The sequence below is a fragment of the Stegostoma tigrinum genome, chromosome 13 (genome assembly GCF_030684315.1).
Source record: "Stegostoma tigrinum isolate sSteTig4 chromosome 13, sSteTig4.hap1, whole genome shotgun sequence".
Lineage (NCBI taxonomy): Eukaryota > Metazoa > Chordata > Chondrichthyes > Orectolobiformes > Stegostomatidae > Stegostoma > Stegostoma tigrinum.
The window spans coordinates 37939737-37965326 of record NC_081366.1 but is presented as its reverse complement, the minus strand read 5'-3'; the positions used below and the strand labels follow the sequence as shown (position 1 = coordinate 37965326).

Sequence of the window (25590 nt, the reverse complement as noted above, 5' to 3'; positions counted from 1 at the left end):
AAGGCGGCAGCTCATCACACTGGATTATTTGGAAATGCGCAATACGACAACACCTGAAGAGAGAATGATAAAATGTGAGGCTGGATGAACACAGCAGGCCAAGCAGCATCTCAGGAGCACAAATGCTGACGTTTCGGGCCTAGACCCTTCATCAGAGAGGGGGATGGGGGGAGGGAACTGGAATAAATAGGGAGAGAGGGGGAGGCGGACCGAAGATGGAGAGTAAAGAAGATAGGTGGAGAGGGTGTAGGTGGGGAGGTAGGGAGGGGATAGGTCAGTCCAGGGAAGACGGACAGGTCAAGGAGGTGGGATGAGGTTAGTAGGTAGCTGGGGGTGTGGCTTGGGGTGGGAGGAAGGGATGGGTGAGAAGAAGAACCGGTTAGGGAGGCAGAGACAGGTTGGACTGGTTTTGGGATGCAGTGGGTGGGGGGGAAGAGCTGGGCTGGTTGTGTGGTGCAGTGGGGGGAGGGGATGAACTGGGCTGGTTTAGGGATGCAGTGGGGGAAGGGGAGATTTTGAAACTGGTGAAGTCCACATTGATACCATATGGCTGCAGGGTTCCCAGGCGGAATATGAGTTGCTGTTCCTGCAACCTTCGGGTGGCATCATTGTGGCAGTGCAGGAGGCCCATGATGGACATGTCATCAAGAGAATGGGAGGGGGAGTGGAAATGGTTTGCGACTGGGAGGTGCAGTTGTTTGTTGCGAACTGAGCGGAGGTGTTCTGCAAAGCGGTCCCCAAGCCTCCGCTTGGTTTCCCCAATGTAGAGGAAGCCGCACCGGGTACAGTGGATGCAGTATACCACATTGGCAGATGTGCAGGTGAACCTCTGCTTAATGTGGAATGTCATCTTGGGGCCTGGGATGGGGGTGAGGGAGGAGGTGTGGGGACAAGTGTAGCATTTCCTGCGGTTGCAGGGGAAGGTGCCGGGTGTGGTGGGGTTGGAGGGCAGTGTGGAGCGAACAAGGGAGTCACGGAGAGAGTGGTCTCTCCGGAAAGCAGACAGGGGTGGGGATGGAAAAATGTCTTGGGTGGTGGGGTCGGATTGTAAATGGCGGAAGTGTCGGAGGATAATGCGTTGTATCCGGAGGTTGGTAGGGTGGTGTGTGAGAACGAGGGGGATCCTCTTGGGGCGGTTGTGGCGGGGGCGGGGTGTGAGGGATGTGTCGCGGGAAATGCGGGAGACGCGGTCAAGGGCGTTCTCAATCACCGTGGGGGGAAAGTTGCGGTCCTTAAAGAACTTGGACATCTGGGATGTGCGGGAGTGGAATGTCTTATCGTGGGAGCAGATGCGGCGGAGGCGGAGGAATTGGGAATAGGGGATGGAATTTTTGCAGGAGGGTGGAGAGAGACCACTCTCTCCGTGACTCCCTTGTTCGCTCCACACTGCCCTCCAACCCCACCACACCCGGCACCTTCCCCTGCAACCGCAGGAAATGCTACACTTGTCCCCACACCTCCTCCCTCACCCCCATCCCAGGCCCCAAGATGACATTCCACATTAAGCAGAGGTTCACCTGCACATCTGCCAATGTGGTATACTGCATCCACTGTACCCGGTGCGGCTTCCTCTACATTGGGGAAACCAAGCGGAGGCTTGGGGACCGCTTTGCAGAACACCTCCGCTCAGTTCGCAACAAACAACTGCACCTCCCAGTCGCAAACCATTTCCACTCCCCCTCCCATTCTCTTGATGACATGTCCATCATGGGCCTCCTGCACTGCCACAATGATGCCACCCGAAGGTTGCAGGAACAGCAACTCATATTCCGCCTGGGAACCCTGCAGCCATATGGTATCAATGTGGACTTCACCAGTTTCAAAATCTCCCCTTCCCCCACTGCATCCCTAAACCAGCCCAGTTCATCCCCTCCCCCCACTGCACCGCACAACCAGCCCAGCTCTTCCCCCCCCCCCCACCCACTGCATCCCAAAACCAGTCCAACCTGTCTCTGCCTCCCTAACCGGTTCTTCCTCTCACCCATCCCTTCCTCCCACCCCAAGCCACACCCCCAGCTACCTACTAACCTCATCCCACCTCCTTGACCTGTCCGTCTTCCCTGGACTGACCTATCCCCTCCCTACCTCCCCACCTACACCCTCTCCACCTATCTTCTTTACTCTCCATCTTCGGTCCGCCTCCCCCTCTCTCCCTATTTATTCCAGTTCCCTCCCCCCATCCCCTCTCTGATGAAGGGTCTAGGCTCGAAACGTCAGCTTTTGTGCTCCTGAGATGCTGCTTGGCCTGCTGTGTTCATCCAGCCTCACATTTTATCTTGGAATCTCCAGCATCTGCAGTTCCCATTATCTCTAACACCTGAAGAGAGCCTTTTTTTAAAAGAGGTTCAAGTCTTTTTCTGCTTCCGATTTTAGCCATAGCTCGTAATGCAGAGCGTGAGGACTGTTTGCTGTGACAAGTCGAGAGAAGGACAGGATGACCGGCCCGCTGAGAATTCAAATGACTGCGATTCCAAATGGGTGCACGTACGCATTCCTTTAACTTGCAAATTATCGTAGAACTGATTTGATACAAGTGCATTAAAAGATCTGGCCCATAATGTGCCATTGGTGTGTGTGAATTGCAAGTTTGCACAAAGGTGTTTTAGTAAATATTTGTACATTTTAATTTGGGAGAGGTTCGGAGAATCACATGAATAGTCGAAGGCTTTTCTCGGAACTGTTTTTGCAGAGACTGTAAGCTGCTGCCTGTCAATCGGCGTCATGTCCGTCCTTTATCGACACTGAACCGAGCCACACGTGGTTTGACGGAACTAGAGCTGTGCAGTTTATGCTGTTGTGCGCGTCTTAGTCACGTCTCTAGTTGTGCCTCTCTCCTCTTCTGCTAGCGTTATTTTATTTTTATTTTTGTTACTTGTTTTTCCAGGGGAGAAGAACCCAATAAACAAGTTTGCCATGTCTACAAATTGCCATGCAAGCAAAAGCTGCCCGATCCCCACCAAAGTTCTAATGAAGGATCTGTCCCAGCTGCCAGACTTGTACAGCAGTACACCGGGCGGCACCTTGTTTTCCACCACTCCCGGAGGTAATGTAACAAAGTGACACGGTGTGGACAGTCTGGCGCTAGACGGCCACTTGTATGTGATTGCCAGTTGAGCAAATGTTCATTTAATGGGTTTGAAACGAGTGTTTAAGACGCGAGTTTCTATTTAAGCTTTTCCTTCCTTACTATGTCGTGGTGCGAGAAAAAGGACGAAATAAAAGTTCCGTGGGGCTGCTCGGTCGATCTTGCACTCCCACCGTTTCTGGTGTAGCTCAAATCAGTCCAATTTAGCTAAAATTCATTGTTTAAATTAAGGATTTGTGTGTCTTCTGCAGCGTTAAGTTCAAGTGCCATGCGTCGCTTGGAGTCACATGTAAGATCGGTCAGCGTGTAAATATTTTGAAGCATGATGCAAACTTTGTTTATTCGAGAGTCCAGGGCTGCAGCCCAAACTGAAAAGCCTTTTCTTGTCGTGTTTCACTGCAACAAGGACCATTTTCTTTGGTAAAGATAAAAATAAATGTTTTTTCTTTAAGTACTACTTCCCAACCACTGGACCTGAACTCTGAATTATTCGAATCTAGGAAAAATTCTGGAAAAAAAATTAGGGAACTTTGGAAGGGAAGTCGTTTCACTTTTTATGCACTTTCAATCAGCTGGTTTTTCGAGCTGCAGCACTAGAACGATGATAATCGGTGTGTAAGCAGCTAAATAAAATTTAAATCAGTAATCATTTTGTTCACTGTCAGATTGAAGTTAATTTAGGAGATCTGATCGAATGGGCTGGAATTGCAGAGGACAATTCTAATGTGAGTTTTGTTAAACCCATGTTTTTTTTGGTGGAACGTAATGAAGACGTTACAGATTTCGGTGATACAAATGTTTATGTACGTAAATATATGTCTCCACAAAGAGAGAATCTAACCATTGACCTTCAGTGGCACTACCATCACTGAATCTTTGCTATGAACATGTGGTGTTTACCATTGCCCAAAAACTGCTAGACCATATATATCGTGGCTACAAGAGCAGGGTAGAGGCTGGGAACCCTGCAGTGAATAACTCGCCTAGCTCCCCATCCACAGGGCACCAGTCGTGAATATGATGGAAAACTCCCTGCTTGCCTGGATGAGTGAAGCTCCAACAACACTAAGCTTGGCAACATCCTGGGCAAGATTTGTTACTGGACCTCTCACACGTGATAAGTAGAAATGCAGTGCAGCAATGTCAATAAACTGCTATTCCTAGTTTGCTTATACTGTATTGCCTAGAGCGTATTCAGGAGTATTCAAAGGTATTGTTGTAACTTGTGCAAACTTTACAAATGGAATTGTTTTGGATCCATATTTTGTAATGACTGCTTGATGGTGCACCTTAGATTCATGCAGCAAAATGCCTGGGACAAAGCATGATATCATCATGTACTCTAGGAATGTCGATAATGAGAATTAGATTACAATATTGAATTTCACTCTGATTTTAAGCAGAAGAGTATGGCATGTTGAACAGTTTCAAACATGCCATGCAGATTTATAATACTTCTAAATTTATTAGATTACTGTGAGCAGACCACTTGCCCAAATGAAAGCCAAGGGGAAGTGACATGAGAAGGAAGTAACATGATGTGCTTCTGTTGATTGGATTTGAAGTTGCAGTGGGCAAAATATGAACACACTGGGCAAAGTATGTTATGTTCACTGTTAATGCTCATATTAGAGGAAGGCTGTTGAGGTTTTGAGAGGCTAAAATGAAGATTTACATCGATAAAATACAAAAAGGTTCAACTTTTTTATTTGATCAAGCTTAAAGTGATGCAAATATTTACACATATATAAATGTCCATCTGTCGAAAGAATCTAACCATTGCCTCTTGACATTCAATGGCATACTTTTCAATGAAGCCTCCAGCTGTCAATATCCTGGTGATCGTCATTGACTAGAAACTGAACTGATATGCAAATACTGCAGCTCCAAGAGTAGTTCAGAGGCTAAGAATCCTGCAGTAGCTCTCCTCCTGGCTCCCCAAAGCCTGACAGCCATCCAGAAGGCATACATCAGGAGTATGATGGAATATTCCCCAGTTATCTGGATGACTGCAGCTCCAACAACACTCAAGAAGCTTGACACCATCCAGAACAAAGCAGCCCACTTGGTTGGCAAATGATCTTATTCTATATTTATAACTTACAGTTGTTTCCATATTATTACAATATGGTAAGTTGCAACTTTCTTTACAACTATTTCATGTAGTTGAGGAATAATAACCAAAAAGATTTGCATTTATATAGCATCTTTAGGAATCCCCTAAGCTCATTTAACTGCGGTTAATTACTCTTGAATTTTAATCTGTGCTGTAATATAGGAAAATGTGGGCACAAGTTAGTTGTTTCAGGTAGATCTTATTATTTTTCTCTTTGCAGTGTGTATTTGCTTGAGGCTAATTGAGCCTGAATAATATGCTGTAGCAGGTAATGCATTTTAATGTATAATTTTGTAGTTCACTTCAAAATGTTTCAAGTTACTCACATTTCTTTACAGTTAGTGTGTCAGCTGTAACTTTGCCTATGTGCAGTCTTTATAATGCATAACAACTTGGGTTATAAGAAAACAAGATGTGAAGCTGGAGGAACACACAGGCCAGGCAGCCTCAGAGGAACAGGAAAGCTGACGTGTTTCGGGTCAGGACCCGTCCTCAAAAAGATTTTCTGAAGAAGGGTTCTGACCCAAAACATCAGCTTTCCTGTTTCTCTGAGGCTGCCTGACCTACTGTGTTCCTCCAGCTCCACGCTTTGTTATCCCTGACTCCAGCATCTGCAGTTCTTGCTATCTCACAATTTGGATTATGTTCTGTTTGTAGTTACAGGCCACGTTTCTCCTTAATCTAGTTGAGATCTATTATTTGAGCTGTAAGAAAGAGGAATTGGTCTGACTTTTAGACAGACAAAGCAGGAAGAAACTATCTTTCTCAGAATTTTATTAAGTACAATTGAAATGCAAGATTAACTGCTTCAACCTAAAGTAAAACAAAATCATGCAGACAGCAAACAAAAACCATAATTTGAGATAGAAATGCATAACATCAGAAAATTGTAACCTGTAGATATCATGCTGGCATGAACCCAGATCACACCTCAAATTCTGCATTATTCCAACTAATTCCCTACCTTACAACAGGAAAACGATTTGTTTTATAATGTCCTTACTGGAGTTGTTGCCATAGCTAGTTCAGTGTTTTCCCAATGTATGCACTGGTTGAATCGATAATACACAAAGCACAAGTCTGCTAAACGTTGAAATTGTGACAAGGAGATTATTTAATTTCAAAATATGTTTGCAAAGAGGGTCCTCAAACTACCCAATATTAAATTTACATGAAACGTACAATATAAAGGGTACCTTTTTGATTACTTGTAATTTCATTTTTTAGAAAAACCTATTTTAAAACTAGCTGGTCCCAGTTTTATGGAAGTTGTTCACATCTGATTTTCCAATGCAGTTTTTAAATTTTCTTACTAGAATAAATAACGCATATTCTGCTCATTGTATTTGCTGGATTCCGTTTTTATGATACAACATAGTTTATTTTGTATACTTCAACTCCTGAAATTTTTTTGAAATATTTTCAGTTGTCACTGGTGATTAGAAGACTTGTAAACCACTTTTGTAAAGATTGATAGTGTAAAATTATTGCATGAATACAGTTGTAAGTGTTCTGTTATTAAACAGTTTTCTCTTTTTCTTGACTAGTAGTGACTAATGCTGTTAAGTCGGGACAGTTAGTCTATCCTGATGTAAGGCATGTTACCTGCTAAAGTTTTATCGCACTGGAACTCCTAGGGCAGCACGGTGGCTCAGTGGTTAGCACTGCTGCCTCACAGCACCAGGGAGTTGGGTTTGATTTGAACCTCAGACAACACTGTGGAGTTTGTATGTTCTCCCTTATCTGCGTGGGTTTCCACAGGTGCTTTGGTTTCCTCCCACAGTCCAAAGATGCGCAAGTTAAGTGGATTAGCGATGGGAAATTGCCCATAGTGTTCAGGGATGCATAGGTTACATGCATTTGCCACAGGAAATAAGAGTTATGGGGAATAGTATGGGTGGGCTAGTCTTTAGAAGGTCAGTGTGGACCCGTTGGGCTGAAAAAAAACATGTTTGCACACTGCGGATTCAGTGATTCTGTTCAATGATTCTAGTGTTCCCTAACTTTCAGTGTAAAGCTTGAGGTTAATTCAAAGAACTGTTCATATGCAAATGTAACAACTGATTTATCAACTGTTAGGGATTACAGACTTTTGGTTACAGTTTACTCTGCTGTTTGAGTCTAAAAATAAAAAGAACTTTTACTTTTTTTGTTGTGTCACTGATATTGCACAATTGCTGTGCAAAAACTGTGTACAGTATATGAAAAGATAGAAATGGTTATGAGAGGCCAGATGTTTTGAGTTAAACTGTTTAGCATACAATGCCAGACAATTTTGAGCAATGTTCAAATCCCATATTGGGTTGTTAATCTACCTGTGGTATTCATTCTTTCGCTCAGGATGGAGATTAAATATGAATGACAAGTTCAAGAATGAGCATTTCATGAATTATAAGTTATGTGACTGTAGGAGCACCTTATTTGAAGTGCAAGGTTTTGACATTCTTACATATGCTGATAAGGTATATCTTCTGAGTGATGTAGATGATGCAAGCACTTTTTGTTGGTTTACTGTTCTATTAAACACAAAAATAAATTGAATTACTTGTAACTGCCAAAAACAAAGTGGTTCATGTTAGGCTCATGGTCAGCCAAGGCATTTGTAACATGTTTTGTGTCGTCATATGTATTTTTGGAAGTTAATCCTATTCAAGTGAACCTTTAAAAATATTAAATGAAAGGGATTATGATCTTTCCATCTTTTTCTGAGTGAACATGCAAGCATTCACTTAATAGTTACTAATCAAAAGTAGCTTTCTTTTGAAAACAAGTTGTCATGCAGTGGGAAATAATACAGGGCAATGGATCTTTTCATGCCAATTGATAGTTTAATCATTTCAGATGTTGGCCCACAACTGCATTTTAGATTTTGTGATCTTTATGTAAAGAAGCAAAAGCTTTGTTGTGAAATTTAAAGACCATTGTTTTTCAGGTAAACTTCAATATAAAATGTGCATAATTTTCCCAAGTAGAAGATCCAATGTTTTAAACCTGCATCCAAATATAAACTGTGACTTGTGATTGACAGAGTTGCACATTGTTCCTTTGGTTTTGAAATGGGAAAGAAATTTTGGTAAATTCCTTTTCATGGAGATTGTGGATTTTTGGATATGTCATTTGAGCTACAAAACAAAAACCACAATTCCTTGGTGTCAACTTGAGGAGAATCAAGTCTTTATCACGTCTACCCCTCAGCCAACTCCAAAACCAGACTAAGTAGTTATTTACTACTCCTCTCCTATTTTGCCTCTGCAATAATAGTGCATTGTAGCACACTAACTGCAATGTTTTAAAACAGTAATTTAAATGAAAGTGTCACTTGGGACTACCAAAAGGAGTGTTTTTAAATGTCAAGGCAGTGATAACTTTGATATTCCATTCGACATCACTTTCAGCCAGTTCTCGGTTCAAAGATAAGTTATAGTGTGGGGTGACATGCTTAACTTATGTCATTTTGTAGTGCTATGTAAGTATTCTAGTTCACTGCTCCGATTATATGCAACTTTTAATATTAATTATAACTTGAAAGTGAAAACAGAAGAAACACAGCTTGTGATTGTTTAATAATTTTCAAGAATTTAAGTTATGTAAATTGATTGGATGAACTGGGTTCATTCTTTTGGAAACAAGCTTGAGAGGAGACTTGATAAAGGTGTTTTATAAATTGTAAGGAATTTAGACAGAGCTGAAAGGCAGATTAATGGCATTAGAAGTGTTGAAAACCAAAGAATGTAATTGAGGTAATTTACAAGATTGAAAAGCAGCAGATGAATTTTGGGCTGGAATGCACTGCGTTGGAGAGGATCTTGAAGGTGGATTCAGTCCTAGCTGTTAAAAGAAAATGAAAATTGGACAAGGAAAACAGTTTAGAGCTACCAGAAATGGGACCAGCTATGCTACCTTTCCAGAGAATTGACATGGCTCAATAGGGCAAATGCCCCTCTTCTGTGCTGTGGCTGTTGTATGATTCCAACCATATATGATAGGATCCAGAATCTGGGTTTCACCATATTTAGTACTTGAGTTAATGGGCATTTGTAAGACCATTCCATTTTGCTAGATAATCATCTGACTGCTAGTCCTGTTGATATCCTTCAATTCTCTATATTTAAGGATAATTGCAATTGGATGGTGCATTGTCACTTCTTTCTTCTACAATTAATGCACTCACATGCAGTAAGAAAAAGGATCATCATTCATCATGGCACCCAAATCTGACGTAGTCAGAACTTTCTTCTCAATTCTGAACAAGAACATACAAAACTTGATACATTGTGTGCAGCTACTATGTTCTGTAAGTTTTCTTCTTGCAATATTTGTAATCCCAGTCAGTCCCTCTATTTAATAAATATTTATAAGATGAATGTTCAGAGTAGGAAAGTTTCAGGATCAATACCTGTTCTCTGAAAACTAAATCAAGGCTACTATTTGGTTATTTGTATCAATGTGGCTCAGTGCTAGCCTTAGAATCAGAGAGATGTGGGTCTAAGTGTCTCAGGCGGTGGAACAAATAATCTAAACTGATTTTTCAATACAATATAATACATGGGAGCTGCTATATTTTTGGATATGTAGTTTTTTTCATTGAGCTACTAAACAAACCCCAGATTCATGGCATTGTGTTCAAGAGAACTGAATCTGTCCAGTGAACATCTATCCCTCAGCCACTGCCAGAAACGGACTAAGAAGTCATTTATTCCTCCTGTCCTGTTTTGCCCCTGCATTGTCATACTAACTGCAGTTTCTTTTAAAAACAAATAATTTATTGGCATTAGGCCGATATGACATTGCAGAAGCTGCTACATCATTGAAAGCAATCTCTTTGCTACTATCTTCAAATGATACAAGAATGAAATAATCTGTAGGAGTTTCTTCTGATAATCCAAGTTTACAGTTTATTTAAAAAAAAGCCTTTTGCTATTGCATAGGTAGCCAGGGAAGTTGTGTCAATAAATGTATCTGTCAAGGTATGTTATTGTCTATGTTACAATGAGTGTCTCAATAAATGAGCAAATATGAAAGAAAATAGAAACAAAATATTATCACTGTTTATTGCCAGGTACACGGATTGTCTACGGCCGCAAATTCTTGCTGGAATGTAGAAATTCTCCACTTGCTCGGACACCGCCATCCTATCTTCCTCAGATCCCCGGTGTAACTATGCCACAACACTCAACTCTAGCTAAAGTTGACGAACTCAAAGAACTTGAAGCAGAGACAGAGAAAGAAACTCCAGGTGAGAATGAATCTCTTAAGTTTTAGAAAACTCGAAACCAACTTTTTGAATTTAGGGGGAAATAGTACAACATTTTTTAAAACTCTTGCCACCGTCTAAAGATCTGCAGGCTAGGTGGATTTGTCATGTTAAATTGCCCAGTGTTCAGGGATGTGTACATTAGGTGAGTTGTAGGGGAATAGGCCTGGGTTGAATGCTCTGAGGGTCGGTGTGGACTTGTTGGGTTGAAGGGCCTGTTTCCACTCTCTAGGGATTCTACAGAATTAACTTAAGGAATAATAAGGTGAAATATTCTCTGAAGTTAATTCTGTAGAATTAATTTCAGAGAATATTTCACGTTATTATTCCTTTACTTATAATTAAAAAGAAATCTTATTAAAGGCTAGCAAAAGAGAAACAAAGTGATGAATAGTATAAAACAACAGAACACCAGAGAGAATCTGAAACAGAAACAGAAATTGCTGGAAAAGCACAGTGGATCTGGCAGCATCTGTGAAGAGAAATCAGTTGATATTTGAGATCTGGTGACCCTTCCTCAGAATGCCTCATCCATGCATCCAGGTGATCTATAAATTGCTTCTTCAGACTCTGTTCACAAGATAAATGCAGACTGTTCTTCACTCAATTTGACCTCAGTCTTGTTGCATGTTGGCCTTATTTTCTATCTGACATCTAGCTAAGTTTTGATTAAATTTAATGTTACCATCTCGGGAAGGTCTTCTTAGCAATCTGTCATAGCTTCTGTTCCAGACTAATAGCCTTCTGTGAATTGTCTTAAATTGTGCCCTTCACAACTGAGAATTTACATCTTTGTATCATGATGTCTCAGCAATTTTGAAAGTGTTGAGTTTCTGTTTTGATCCTGTTCAGTATTTCTTTTAAGATTCCTCTTGAATTGTCTCATCATGACTATGAAAAACCTTGGCTTATGTTTCCATAAAGCTCTTTCTTGTGATTTGCTGCCCTGCTGTTTTCTCCTCTCTTAGGATTCCTGTGGAGAAAACAAAATCAAACTTCTCATGTAATACTGAATTTTTTTTTAAAAAATGGACAAGATTTTACTCTTTGTCACTTTTATTTGGCAATCAAACAAAAATCGCTATAAACTGAATGTGAATTAATAGATAAATGCTAAACATATGACTTATCAATTAAGTTGGTGATATAACAAACTTGGATCTCAGATTTATTGGGCTGCCCACTCAGTCAATGTGACTCTACACTTAAAATGGCATTTCAGTTCCTTAAAAATGTGAGCCACTGATTTATCACCCAAAAACAGCTCCCAACTAAACTAAGCACATTCCATAGACCTGTTCGTCATCAAAATGGTGTACTTCTGCAGAACTCCTGAGTCCAGCCAATGGCAGTCTTGATGGTGTGGATCTACCAGAATCAGAGTTATCTGAACTCTCAGGAACAGCTCTGTGTACTGTATGGCTGGTTTTGATAAGTTAATTCCTTTAAAAATACCTGAAGCACTAACTGTAACCTCATTTCCCACTTTCAAAACAGCCTTTGTGTTCACTTTTGTTATAACTATGTCCAACGTCACCAGCAAACCTGTTTGTGCTAGTTGGGGGTCACATCACAAAAGTGACATCCTTTCAGAGGCTATGTCAATGGTAAAGCCCAGCAACAGCTGATTATTTTTCTTCTGTCTGTGATCATAAACATCGTGGAAAACAGGACATGTACCCACTGTACCTGACAGTCCAGGAACCAAACTAGTCCTTTCCTGATCTACTTCTCTAAATTTTCGGACATTTTTCATACTTGGCCACCAGGCCTGCAGGTGTCACTGGCACTGGTCTCTGTAACCTGCGGTACCTCTACAATGTCTGGAAGGTCCTTTTAAATTGAGATGACAAAAACTGTAAATATTGCCTCCTTACTTCCACCATTGAGAGTAAGATGAGGTTTTTTTTTAGCCCGTTTACTGACAACAGTATATTTCAAGAACTAATGGGCAACCTTTGACGAAATTTGGTACTTGGGAGTGGTCCAAGTGAGATCTGATTAGGTTTTGTCAAACGTGGTTTTTTTTAAAAAAAGTTCCTTTCATGTTGGAGGAAGGTACAGTTACCATTTGTTTCAAAGAAGGTTTTGCTTGTTTTATTTAGAATGTTGTGGATTGTCTCTTGCAATTTCCCACAATTGTCAGAATGTGAAGAGATTTCAATCCCCACCCAACCTGGTTTGAAATGAAACCACTTTGCAAGATCGAAGCTGTTAATAAGAGGATTTATGTTAACTTTTGTTACAGAGCATCAACCAAGCAGGGCAAAGTCTTAAAGAACTTAATAGTTATGTTGAGTCAATGCAACATGGTAAAAGTATACATTCTACTTGGAAATGAATAGCGTAATGATATTGTCACTGGACTAATAATGCAGTGGCTCAGGTCCGTGATCTGGGAGACAGGTTCAGTTCCTGTCCTGACAGCTAGTAAAATTCAGATTTACAGTAATAGACTAATACAGCATAGAAACAGGCCCTTCAGCCCAAGTTTGTCCATGCTGACCATAGTGCTGACTCAGCTAGTTCCAATTACCTGTATTTGGCCCAAGTAAGGGTTTTTAACTGTTGCTATTGTACCTGCCTCAACCACTTTCTCTGGCAGCCCATTCCATACACGCACCACTCCCAGCACGAAAAAGTTCCCCGTTAGGTACTTTTTAAATCTTTCCCCTCACACCTTAAACCTATGCCCTTTGGCTTTCAATTCCCCGTCCCTTGGAAAAAGACTACATATTCGTTCTGTCTATTCCCCTTGTGATTTTATGCACATCAATAAGGACATCCCTCATTCTCCTACCCTCCAAGGAATAAAGGCCTCTCCTGGCCAACCTCTCACTATAATTTAGGCCTACCAGTCCCGGCAACATCCTTGTAAATCTTCTTTGCACATCTTCCAGTTAAACTATGTCTTTCCCTTAAAAGGGTGACTAAAACTGTACACACTACTCCAAGTGTGGCCTCACCAATGATTTATACAACTGTAACATAACGTCCTAACTCCTTTACTGAATGCTTCGACCGAACACCAGCATGCTAAATGCCGCCTTCACCACCCTGTCTACCTGCAATTTGCTTTCTATGAGCTATGTACTTGTACTCCTAGGTCTCTCTGTTCAACGGCACTCGTCAGGACTTTACCCATTACTGTGTAAATCCTACTTTGGATTCACTTTCCAAAGTGCAGCACCTCACACTTGCCAGTATTGAATTGCATTTGCCAATCTTCAGCCCACTTCCCCATCTGATCAAGATCCCTCCGTAATTTTTGGTAACCTTCCTCACTGTCAACTAATACCTACTAATTTTGTATCGTCTGAAAACTTACTAATAATGCCTTGTATATTCACATCCAGATAATTTATGTAAATAACAAAGGTCAAAGCACAGACTCCTGTGGCACATCACTAGTCACAGGACTCCAGTCTGAGAAACAACCTTCAGCCATCACCCTCTGCTTCCTGCCATTGAGCCTGTTTTGAATCCATTTAGCTAACTCTCCTTGGATTTCATACAACCTAACCTTCATGACTTGCCTGCCATGTGGGACCTTGTCACAGGCCTTACTAAAGTCCATATAGACAACATCCGCTGCCCTTCCGTCATCTACTCTCTTAGTTACGTCTTTGCCAAATCTTTTGAGTTTTTCAGACATGGTTTCCTGCACATAAATCCATGCTGACTATCCCCAATCAGACCTTGACTATCTAAATGTTGGTCAATCCTGTCCCTCAGTATTCTTTTGAATAATTTGCCTACCACTGATGTCAGGTTCACTGGCCTGCAGTTCCCTGACTTATCCTTGCTATCTTTTTTAAAACAATGGAACAACATTAGCCACCCTCCAGTCTTCTGGAACTTCACCAGTGTCTAAAGATGAACAGAAAATCTCAGCAAGGGCCTCTGCAATTTCTTCCCTAGGCTGCCACAATGTCTGAGGATGGACTTGATCACCAGGGGATTCAGCCACCTTAGTGCACTTTAAGGCTGCAAACACTTCCTGCCTGGTAAATGTAACATCCCCACTTGTTTCTCTTATTTTCTAAGCATCCATGATTCTCTCCTCAATAAACATTGAGGAGACATATTAAAAATCCCCCTATCTAATGTAGCTTCACACATCGATGTGTGATCTTTAAGGGGACCTATTATCTCCCTAGCCACCCTTTTAATATAGCTATAGACCTCTTGGGATTATTTAGTTAATGAATTTGGAGTATAAAACTGGTGCCAATAATGGCAACCAATGTTTCCCTTTTTTTTCTGCTAGTGTGCGGGCCTCCAACATCCATGCATAGAGCTAAGCATTAGCACACTGATCAGCGTGTGCATAGCTTCCCACTGGCTTTCCAGTTAGTTCTCATGATCATCAAGTATCATTGTCACAAAAACCCATCTCATTCACTGATGGCCTTTGGGGAAGGTCACCTCTCATCCTTAACTAGTATAGCCTACATGTGACTCCAGACCTCAACTGTCTAAAATAGCCAAACAAACTACTTAATTCAAGGAGATGTAAACAGCCTTTAACTGTTTTTTAAAAAATGAGTACCCTGTTCAGTCATTTATTTAAATTTGTTCAAAATGCAAACGGCACAGTCAAGGTCAAATGTTGTTGCTCATCCATAATCCTTCTTGAGAAAGGATCGTAAGCTGCCTTTGCCTCCCTAACAGTGAAGTGAAACCTACATGTTAACCTTGGAGGAAATGATAGCATTCATTTCAAAAGGGCCACAATACAAGAGTAGGGATGTACTGTTGAGGCTGTATAAGACTCTGGTCAGACTGCATTTGGAACATTTTGAGCAGTTTTGGACCCCATAACTAAGAGAGGATGTGCTGGCATTGGAGGGGGCCCAGACAAGGTTTACAAGAGCGATCTCCGGGATGAAGAACTTGTCAAATGAGGAGCGGCCGCGGACTGTGGGCCTCTACCTGATGGTATTTAGAACAATGTGGTGGGGGAATCTAATTGAAACTTAGAGAATACTGAGACACTTGGATCAAGTGGACACCGAGAAAATGTTTACACTAATAGGAGAGACTGAAACGTGTAGGCAAAGCCTCAAGTGAAGGGATAACTCTTTAGAACTGAGTTGAGGAATTTCTTCAGCTAGAAGGTGGTTAATCTATGGAATTCACCACTGCAGAGGGCTGTGGAGGTCATTTTGTTTCCTAGACCGGCTGATGCTCAGCTTGGAGGAAACTACGAGTGGTAATATTCACACATGTCTGCTATTCTTGTTCTGGCTGGTAGAGCTTGCTGGTTCAGAAAATGCTTCCAAAGGAGCCTTGCTACATTGTGGCTTGTATATGGTGCATACTGCTGCCATTCTGGGTTGGCAACAGGAGGAATGAATGTTAAAGGTGTGGACGAGGTGCTGACCAAGGATGATTTGTCCTTAGTTATGGCCTGACAGGATTGCTGCGCAGCTCAGTTTGACATTTTAGGGGATTTGACTGCATGAAGATCACCATCAAATAATGAAGCATTATGACTTTAATGAAATGAAGTTTATATAAATATTTTTGGAAAGCATAAGGTATAGCTGGCATTGTCCATCAAGTTAGTGATTAATAAGAGCTGTTATAAACGCCATATTTTAATTTAAATCCATCTACTGTCTGAGCATGGAGAAGACCTAAGGTTGCAATGAGAAAGACCCAACTGTGGAAAGGAATAGAATGCTTTTATATCAAAGCTTTGGGCTTGTTAATTTCTTAGTAATATGAAAGGATCCCAATGTACAGTATTGGATAATTAGTACTCTGTCTCAGAATCTAGTGAGTAACAAGTTACATGATCTAGAAAGCCTTCACTTTCGGTAGATAATTTGCTGAAATGTGTAAGCATCGCCCACTAGTCTGTCTTACTAATGATTTGTGATAGTTTTTTGTTTTGGTTTAATTACATGGCAGAATGCCTGGAAATAGCTAATGTAAAGGCATTAATTATTAAATTCAAGCTTTAATATTTATAACAAAACAGTATAGTCAGTAAACCCCATCCAATTAAAGTTTCTCCAGTAAGCAGCATGTTAATGATGCAGTTGCAAAAATAATCACGTGGTAATACTGCAACAGCGCATTTAATTTTATAAATCAGTATGTGACAAGTTACATAGCAATACTTCGCACTGAATTTTTACAAGTTACTACTAGCTTCTAAATAGTACAAATATACTAAGCATTGATCAGTAAATTTTTTTATTACTAACTTGCTTTAAATTTTGTAATCATTAATAAAAGTTACCAAATAATTCTGATACTGCAAAATTACAGACATACTCAAGCCAACACTTCTGATCTGCGTAAAGTTACGTACTTGAGAACTATGTAATGAAAAACAGGTGGATTTTTGAGAGGTCACCCAGCTATTGAAATGTCTGTAAGGGGCAACTGTGGCAATGTGAGTTTAACTGTTGGGTGCAAGTTTTTAAAAACTTGGACCTCAATTATTTAGAACATAGAACATTACAGCACAGTACAGGCTCTTCGGCCCTCAATGTTGTGCCAACCTGTCATACCGAACTCAAGCCCATGCCAACCTGTCATACCGAACTCAAGCCCATCTAACCTACACTACTATACCATGTACGTCCATATGCTTGTCCAATGATGGACTTAAATGTACCTAAAGTTGGCGAATCTACTAACGTTGCAGGCAAAGCGTTCCATTCCCTTACTACTTTCTGAGTAAAGAAACTACCTCTGACATTTGTCCTATATCTTTCACCCCTCAATTTAAAGCTATGCCCCCTCATGCTCGCCGTCACCATCCTAGGAAAAAGGCTCTCCTTATCCACCCTATCTAACCCTCTGATTATTTTATATGTTTCAATTAAGTCACCTCTCAACCTTCTCTCTAACGAAAACAGCCTCGAGTCCCTCAGCCTTTCCTCATAAGACCTTCCCTTCATACCAGGCAACATCCTAGGAAATCTCCTCTGCACCCTTTCCAAAGCTTCCACATCTTCCTTATAATGCGGTGACCAGAACTGTACACAATACTCCAAGTGCGGCCGCACCAGAGTTTTGTACAGCTTCACCATAACCTCTTGGTTCCGGAACTCGATCCCTCTATTAATAAAAGCTAAAACACTGTATGCCTTCTGAACAGCCCTGTCAACCTGGGTGGCAATTTTCAAGGATCTGTGTACATGGACACTGAGATCTCTCTGCTCATCTATACTGGTAAGAATCTTACCATTAGCCCAGTACTTTGCCTTCCGGTTACTCCTACCAAAGTGCATCACCTCACACTTGTCTGCATTAACTCCATTTGCCACCTCTCAGCCCAGCTCTGCAGCTTATTTATGTCTCTCTGCAACCTACAGCATCCTTCGTCACTGTCCACAACTCCACCGACCTTATTGTCGTCTGCACATTTACTAACCCATCCTTCTACGCCCTCATCCAGGTCATTTATGAAAATGACAAACAGCAGTGGACCCAACACCGACCCTTGCGGTACACCACTAGTAACTGGTCTCCAGGATGAACGTTTCCCATCAACTACCACCCTCTGTCTTCTTTCAGCAAGCCAATTTCCGATCCAAACTGCTATATCTCCCACAATTCCATTCCTCCGCATTTTGTACAATAGCCTATTGTGGGGAACCTTATCGAACCTTGTCAATGCCTTTTTTACCGAGCAATAACTGTGTTGACAAAAATTGACAGCAGGGTAATATGAGAGAGTTGAGTTGGAGGTTGAAAATGCTTGAGTTGTTTAAGTTGTCACAGTTTTTGAATTTGTTTCCATTCAGCTGTTGAAACCAAGGTACATCTGAACCATACTTGTCATTGCATTCACTGGGAGAAAATGCATGTTTATGATCTCCTTTTAACACAGAATAGTTTAAAATAGGTTGAATATTCTTCATAATTTTCCACTGGTCTTTTTCTCTTGTACAAAAAGACAAACAGACATTATTGGAAATTGTAGTGATAGAGTCATGCAGCACAGAAACAGACCTTTACTCCAACCAGTTCATGCTGACCATAATCCCAAACTGAACTAGTACCACCTGCCTGCACTTAGCCCGTACCCCTCCAAACCTTTCTTATTCATGTATTTATCCAAATGTCTTTTAAATGTTGTATTGAACTTGAATCCACCACTTCCTCTGGAAATGCATTCTGCACAAAAACCACTCTCGATTTAAAAAAAAAGTTGCCATTCCTGACCTTTTTAAATCTTTCCCGCCTCACTTTACAAATATGCCCCTGTTCTTGAAATTCCCCCCATATGCAAAAAGACACCTGTCATTCACCTTATCTTTATCCCTCATGATCAACATCTTGTTGTAATTTTAGATGTTAAGATTAATACCTGAGGGAATCTTATGTGTAAATAACTGAACAGCTAAACAAGACACTGATTCCATTTTAAAAGATGTGCGCATAAAGTTGTATCTGTAGGCTGTGAAGAGCCGGGGTGGTGACAGGAGGAAGGGTTTGAGAGGGGAAAATATGTATCTGAAAAAAAATTTCACACCAAAACTTGCTCCAACCAGTCATGGTGTAACTGACCCTCCACCTCTACCCAACTTAAAATCTGGATGGGAGTACTTAGAAAAATATTAGTGGGATGGGATTTTGCCAGAACTAACAAACCTCTACATGATTCAAAGCTGTCATGTTGAGAATTTAGCTGCACTCTGATGCAGATTTAGAATCTTCAGGATGTGGGGAACGTAAATGCAAACTAAGCCTCTGATCACAAATAGATTTCAGTCCACTCAACAATAACAAAACATATATTTATGTAGCACCTTAAGTGAAGTAAAATATTCAAAGATGCTTCACAGGACCATTATAAAACTAAATTTAACACTGATCATTATTAGGATCGGGGAAGTAAATTGGAAGGGCTGCTTTAGAGGAAAAGAGAAAGGGAAAGATTTAGGGAAGGAATTCCAGACCTTAATCACTCCTCCATGTCAAGTGATTAAAATTGGAATGTTAAAGGGCCAGAATTAGAGGGCAGATATGTGAGACGGCTCTGGGGCTGGCAGGGAATACAGGCATCAGGAGGGGCGAAACCATTGAGAAATGGGAAAACAAGGATGAGAATTTTAAATCAAGGCATTGCTTAACTGGGAGCTAATGTATTGGTGAATCCAGAGCTGATGGGTGAAGAGACTTAGTATGAAATAATGCTCAAAAAGCAGAGGCTTTGATTATGTCATGTTTACAAAGTGTAGAATGCAAAGGTCTGCCAGTACTGTGTTAAATCTCGAGATAATAAAGGTATAAACGAAGGTTTCAGTATCAGAGGATCTGAGGCAGCCAGAGTTGAGCAATGTTATAGGCTGAAAGTGATTAATCTTTGCATTGGTGCGGATTGTGGTCAGAAGCTCATCTTGGAATCAAATATGATGCCAAGGTTATAGTCAGATTCAGCCGTAGACAATCCTCAGGATGAGGAATGCAGTTGAACGTGAGGGAATGGAGCTTGTGATGGTTACTGATGATAATTTTTGTTGTTTATCTAATATTTATTTGGAGCAAATTTCTGCTAATCCAGCATTGGATATCAGCAAGGCTGTTGTAATATTATCATTGTGAGACGTGCAACACTTATTTGATAGCACGAGTGAAATCAAACCAAGTAAATGTATATGCTAGTTAGCTAGCTTGAGAATAGTCGGGTAAAGCTGGGTCTAGCCTTTGTACATGTAGAAACTGAAGCTGCTTTTATGAATAATATCACCTGGACGTAAATGAGAAAAATAAGGCCAGGAATAAATTATAAAATCCCTGGAGTGCAGATAGAGGCCATTTGGCCCACTGAGTGTGCTCTAACCCTCCAAAGAACATTCTGCCCAGACACACATCCCCTACCCTATCCCCGTAATGCCATATTTATCATGGCCTATCCATCTACCCTGCCATTTCCTGGACACTATATGGGCAATTTAGCATGCTCAGTCCACCTAAACTGCACATGTTTGAACTTTGGGAGGAAACTGGAGCACCCAGAGGAAATGCTGATATGGGGAGAATGTGCCAACTCCACACAGACGGTTGCCTGAATGTGGAGTTGAACCTGCATCCCTGGTGCTGTGAGGTAGCATTGCTGAAAACCGTGCTACCGTGCCACCAAATCCTTGGGGGTCCTCTGGGGTAGTGCTGGAGGGTGTTTGTAATGGGGCTTAGAGGAGTCTCAGCCAGCTAGACAGCAAGTCAAGGGGCATTGGTGAAGGATGGTCAAAGGTTGTTGTGAACAATGAAGAAAGAGACTTCATCTTTGTCTGAATCCCACTGAGAGTGTCATCAGAGCTGTGACAGGATGAAATCTAGGAAAGATTGCAAAGCACTTAGGAAGCTACAGCATGTAGATAGAGGCCATTTGGCCCATTGAGTCAGTACTGACCCCCCCACCAAATGCATCCCATGCAAACCCACATCCCGCACCCTGTCCCCATAATCCCACATTTATCATGGACTTTGGAGAGGAAGCGGAGGCTGGAATAGAGCGGTAATGTGCAAAGATGAAGGAACTGAGGGTTTGCTTTTTTTTTGAAGAACAGACAGTTGATTGAAAACTTAAAGGCAATGACTATAGCACCTGAAGGGAGAGAATCGTTAAAGTATCAGCTAACACTGGTAACAACAAAGCTATGTGGCCAGCAGTTTAGTGGGAAAATGGTTGAGGAGGCACAGTCTCGTGGAAAAGATAAACTTGATGAAAGACTGGAATGTGGTCAGGGCTGTGAATTCAGGGCTATGGCATTATGCTGTCCTGGAGGAAGTTTAACCAGTGGTGGTGAAATACTGGGGGGGGGAAAAAAAGTTTTCCTTTGCCCTGTTCTATTTTTGGCAGGGTCATTTTTAAAACATGAAATATGTTAATAATATTGATGACAATCATTTTCTTTCAATAGTCTGCTGTGGCATATTTCACTCACCTTGTTATTTGTAGTTTTTACACTCCTGATGGGCATGTGTGAAATGATTTCATATGACCCGGAACTTTGTTAATCAAGCACTTCAAAACAGTCATGGGGAAAGGTTAAAGTCTGCAAGTTGATATTTATAGTGGGTGTGTGAACTGCAACTTGTGCAGTAAACATTTCAGAACTGATCGTTGTACCTTTAATAGAGTTACAATTTAACAGGTTTATGTCAGTCAATCAGGACTTTAATATCGCTACTTTGATTCTCCGGCTGGTCACTTTGCTTCAAATGTGAAGTTGATGCAAGAAGAACAGAAGCAATAACTTCTACTTGTATAGCATCTTAATGTAGTAAAATGTCTCCAGGTACTTCTCGGGAGCATTATAAAATAACAAGAGACAACATTCTACAGAGATGCAGTTGGCCGAAAGCTTGGTGAAAGAATTGGGTTTGAAGGAACATCTTAAATAAGGAAAGAGAAATGCTGAAGATTGCTGAGCATAGATCCTAGGCAGTTGAAGACAAGCCATTAATGATAGTCTGATTTAAAATCAGGATGCCCAAGAGGCCAGAAACAGAAGGACTGTGACCTTGGAAGGTTTAGACTGGAGGCATTTATAGCACTTTCAGCCCTTGCTAGCTGAAGACAGCCACCAATGATGGAATGATGAAAATCAGTAACACTTAAGAAACCAGAATTCTAGAAGTACCTTGGTGAGTTATGGAGCTGAGAGACACTCCAGAAATAGGGAGTGGCAAAACCACGCAAGGAATTGTAAGTGAATTTGAGATTTAAAAATTGAGATATTGCTGAACCAGGAGCCAGTGTAGTTCTGTGAGCTTAGGGGCTATGGGTGAAAAATCCTTCAGAATGCAAACCGCAGCATTTTGGATGACCTTGAGTTTAGATCTTTGGAAAGCCAGCCCAGGAATGCCTTCATGGAAGTTTCTGTTCATCCTGTACTGAATGTTGGATAACCAGCCTGATTGTTCAAAGACAGTCAAGAGAGGTGGATTTAAGGTAAAATGGATTGTCAGGGGTCATGTAGAAACACCAGACTGGAAATGTTAACTCTATTTTCTCTGTCACAGATGCTGCCAGACCTGCTGAGCTTTTCCGGCGACTTTCCTTTTGAAACTAAAATGTGAGGCTGGATGAACACAGCAGGCCAAGCAGCATCTCAGGAGCACAAAAGCTGACGTTTCGGGCCTAGACCCTTCATCACTGATGAAGGGTCTAGGCCCGAAACGTCAGCTTTTGTGCTCCTGAGATGCTGCTTGGCCTGCTGTGTTCATCCAGCCTCACATTTTATTATCTTGGAATCTCCAGCATCTGCAGTTCCCATTATCTCTTCCTTTTGAAACTGCTGTGTTTTAGAATGATATTACTGAGGGACATCATGTAGATCAAAAATAGCAAGTTTCCAAAGACAGATCTTTGGGGTTACCAGAGGTGATAGCGCAGATGTAGGAAGGGAAGCCATTACAGCCAGTTTCCTGTTACTAGTTAGATAAGAATGGAATGGGGGTGAGTGCTGTTCACATAGCAGCAAGTTCGTGGACAAGCATTTGGAATTGAATGGAGTGATCACAGCTATTAAAAGCTGCAGACAGGCCAGGAAGGTTGACGAGGGTACCTTCTTACACAGAAGTATGTGAATTTGCTCAGAACAGTGTCAGTGCTCTGATAGGCAGGAGCCTAACTGAAGGATTCAGACATGAAGTTCCAAGAAAGTTGGGGCATGATTTGGAAGACAGCGGAATTGCTTTGACCAGCAACTACTGGCATCTGACTGTAGTGTTCCTGGAGAGGTCACCATATACAATGGGTTCTGCGTTGTTCAGTAATTTACCAAATGCATTCAGTTTTTTTAAGCATCATATATTCTCTGGAAATTTTAAATTTATGCTTTTTAAATGTACTTCTCACATTTCAATGTGCAATTTTCTTTTGATGACAGGAGTTTCTTTCTGGAAAGTACAGGTTTCACACAACCACTTATTGTGTAAGGGACTTGAATTTTGAAAAATCTACTTGTGCTAAATGTTTCCAAGTCATTATCAAAATGAAAAGTATCAATATAATTATTCTATGGCTGGATTTTGTCTCTAGTTCAAAAGACAAATGTGCAACCCAGAATGAAGGTCTCTTGTCATGCCCTTATCTCTGGGTAATAAGTTCTAGGTGACATGTCTGGACAGGTTGGTGAAAAATATATGCAACCTAGAATAGTATTCACTGAAGCTGGGAAGCTTCCAGGGTGGTTTCCTGATTAGTCTTAGAGTAAAAGGTAAAATGGTCACACTTTTGGTTTTAAAAAAAAGTGTGGTTGGAGGGAGGATCAGAAAGGCAAGTGAGAAATGAGGCTAGTTTCCTGAGTGTGATGGCCGTACCAAAACATGTAAAGGCCTTAAAATTTTCTTAGCTTTGATGTCAAGTTTTAGCGTGAAGAACAACATGTGGGAGGAGATACTAGAGGATGATTAGTACTCAACGAGAATCGATGCAAAGTGTATCGAAAACATCTTCTTGTTAAGAAAACATCACTGATGTATTGGGTCTTGGAAAGGTAACAAGCTTAAAAATTACTGCAGTGTATTTTGTGTCTTAACCTACCAACCAACCCAAAAGTGATAAATTGCAGCCAGTGATTTTCGTTTGCTTATGTCAGGTTTATCTTCAAAGTAATTGTTTTATTTTTGTACATTTTGAGATATTCCCAAAGCTTTTACATGGCCTGTGAGTTTTTCATTCTGGTTTCCAGTAATCTGTTGATGAAATATAAGCTGTTGATAGCTGGTATTTTAACTGAGGACATGATGCTACTGCTTATCTTTATCGACCAAAGAAAACATGTTATTTCATGTGCTGTAGAAGTTTTATTTAAGCAGAGCTGAAATCAGCTGCTTGAGCATTGCTTGGAATAGAATGTGCTATCCCATGTGCAACATTTGGGGTTTTGTTCAAACAAAACATTGTATAAAAATAAAATTAACTATTCAGTATTTGAATTTGAGGTTAAATTCATTCGTTTACAGGGATTGAGATATAGTCTGACCCAAACGGAAATGAAGATTTTGAGCTGGAAATGCCATTTGTGGAAATGCATTTTAGGAATTCGGTGCTCCCAAAATATGATGTTTGGGAGATCAAGCAAAGGGAATGAAGCTTTCCTGTTTTTAAAAAAAAATGTAATCGAGCAATTTCATGTAGCCCCCTATTTTGCTGCTTGAAATGGTCATTTTTAAGTTTTTGAACTCATCAAATGATGCTAAATACTTAAGGGCTGGCTTCAGACCAAAGGTAAAATGTTAATTTTCTCTTTTTGATTTCTAGCTGATGATGCTCAATTTGAAATGGATATTTAAGCTGTCTCCTGGAAGAAAAGGATTGTTCTCTTGACAGAAGCAGTTTTTGTTTGAGGAGCAATTAACCTGAAAATTTGTGAAGCTGATGTCTTCAGCAGTGGAAGTATAATACTTTGTACATTCACTAATTTTACAGTTGGGGAAGGGTGATTAAATTGGTGCTTGTTATTACATGCTGCTTTTCTGCAGGAGATATTGTAAACTTGTCTTTTGCTAAAAGTTTGGATTAATGGTTGACTTGGTCTTTAATTCCTTCTTACTGGCTTTACAAGTTTTTAACTGACTGTAAAGGATCCAGTAGCCCATATCATCTCGCTGCAATAAGACTGGTGACCTAGTGTATCTGGTGTGCTGATTTAATCATTCAAAAAACACCCTACATTCTCGAGCAGTTCTAACTTGAATATGCTGTGGTGGGCATAACTGTGAATTAATAACAGCATGGGAAATGGGTGGTATATTGATCCTGCTGTTAATGGTGCAGGTTTTGTTATGGTTGTAATTGGAGTGCTGACCTCAATAAGGATCCTGCAATATTATTGCCTTGTATCTGAGATTCTTATGTAAACCACATTTATGTACACAAAACTGTAAATAAAGAAAGAACATACTTACATTTACTTAGCATCTTTTCGTAACTTCAGAAAATCCTGTTGTGCTTGACAGCCAATGAAGTACTTTTCAAAACATGTCACTCTTGTTTCCAAGGCAACTTGTTTATAATAAACTCACTGCTGTCTCATTGGATGCTATCGAGTTTGTGGCCTGGGGAATGGATTTTTAACCGTTGATAGTTCACTTGCAAGCTCCTTCTCATTTATGGGTTGCTTGATCAAACACTCGGATGTGTCTGCCATTTCG

General features: G+C 40.8%; 1 protein-coding gene across 1 annotated transcript; it reads left to right on the top strand.

The window, feature by feature from the left end:
- Positions 1 to 2198: 2198 nt before the first annotated feature.
- LOC125458082 (eukaryotic translation initiation factor 4E-binding protein 3-like) lies at positions 2199 to 25345 on the top strand. The gene is made up of 4 exons (XM_048542960.2): positions 2199 to 2484; positions 2885 to 3043; positions 10261 to 10437; positions 24698 to 25345. The coding sequence occupies exons 1-4, from the start codon at positions 2475 to 2477 to the stop codon at positions 24727 to 24729; spliced, it is 378 nt and encodes a 125-aa protein (XP_048398917.1). The 5' UTR covers positions 2199 to 2474; the 3' UTR covers positions 24730 to 25345.
- Positions 25346 to 25590: the final 245 nt, after the last annotated feature.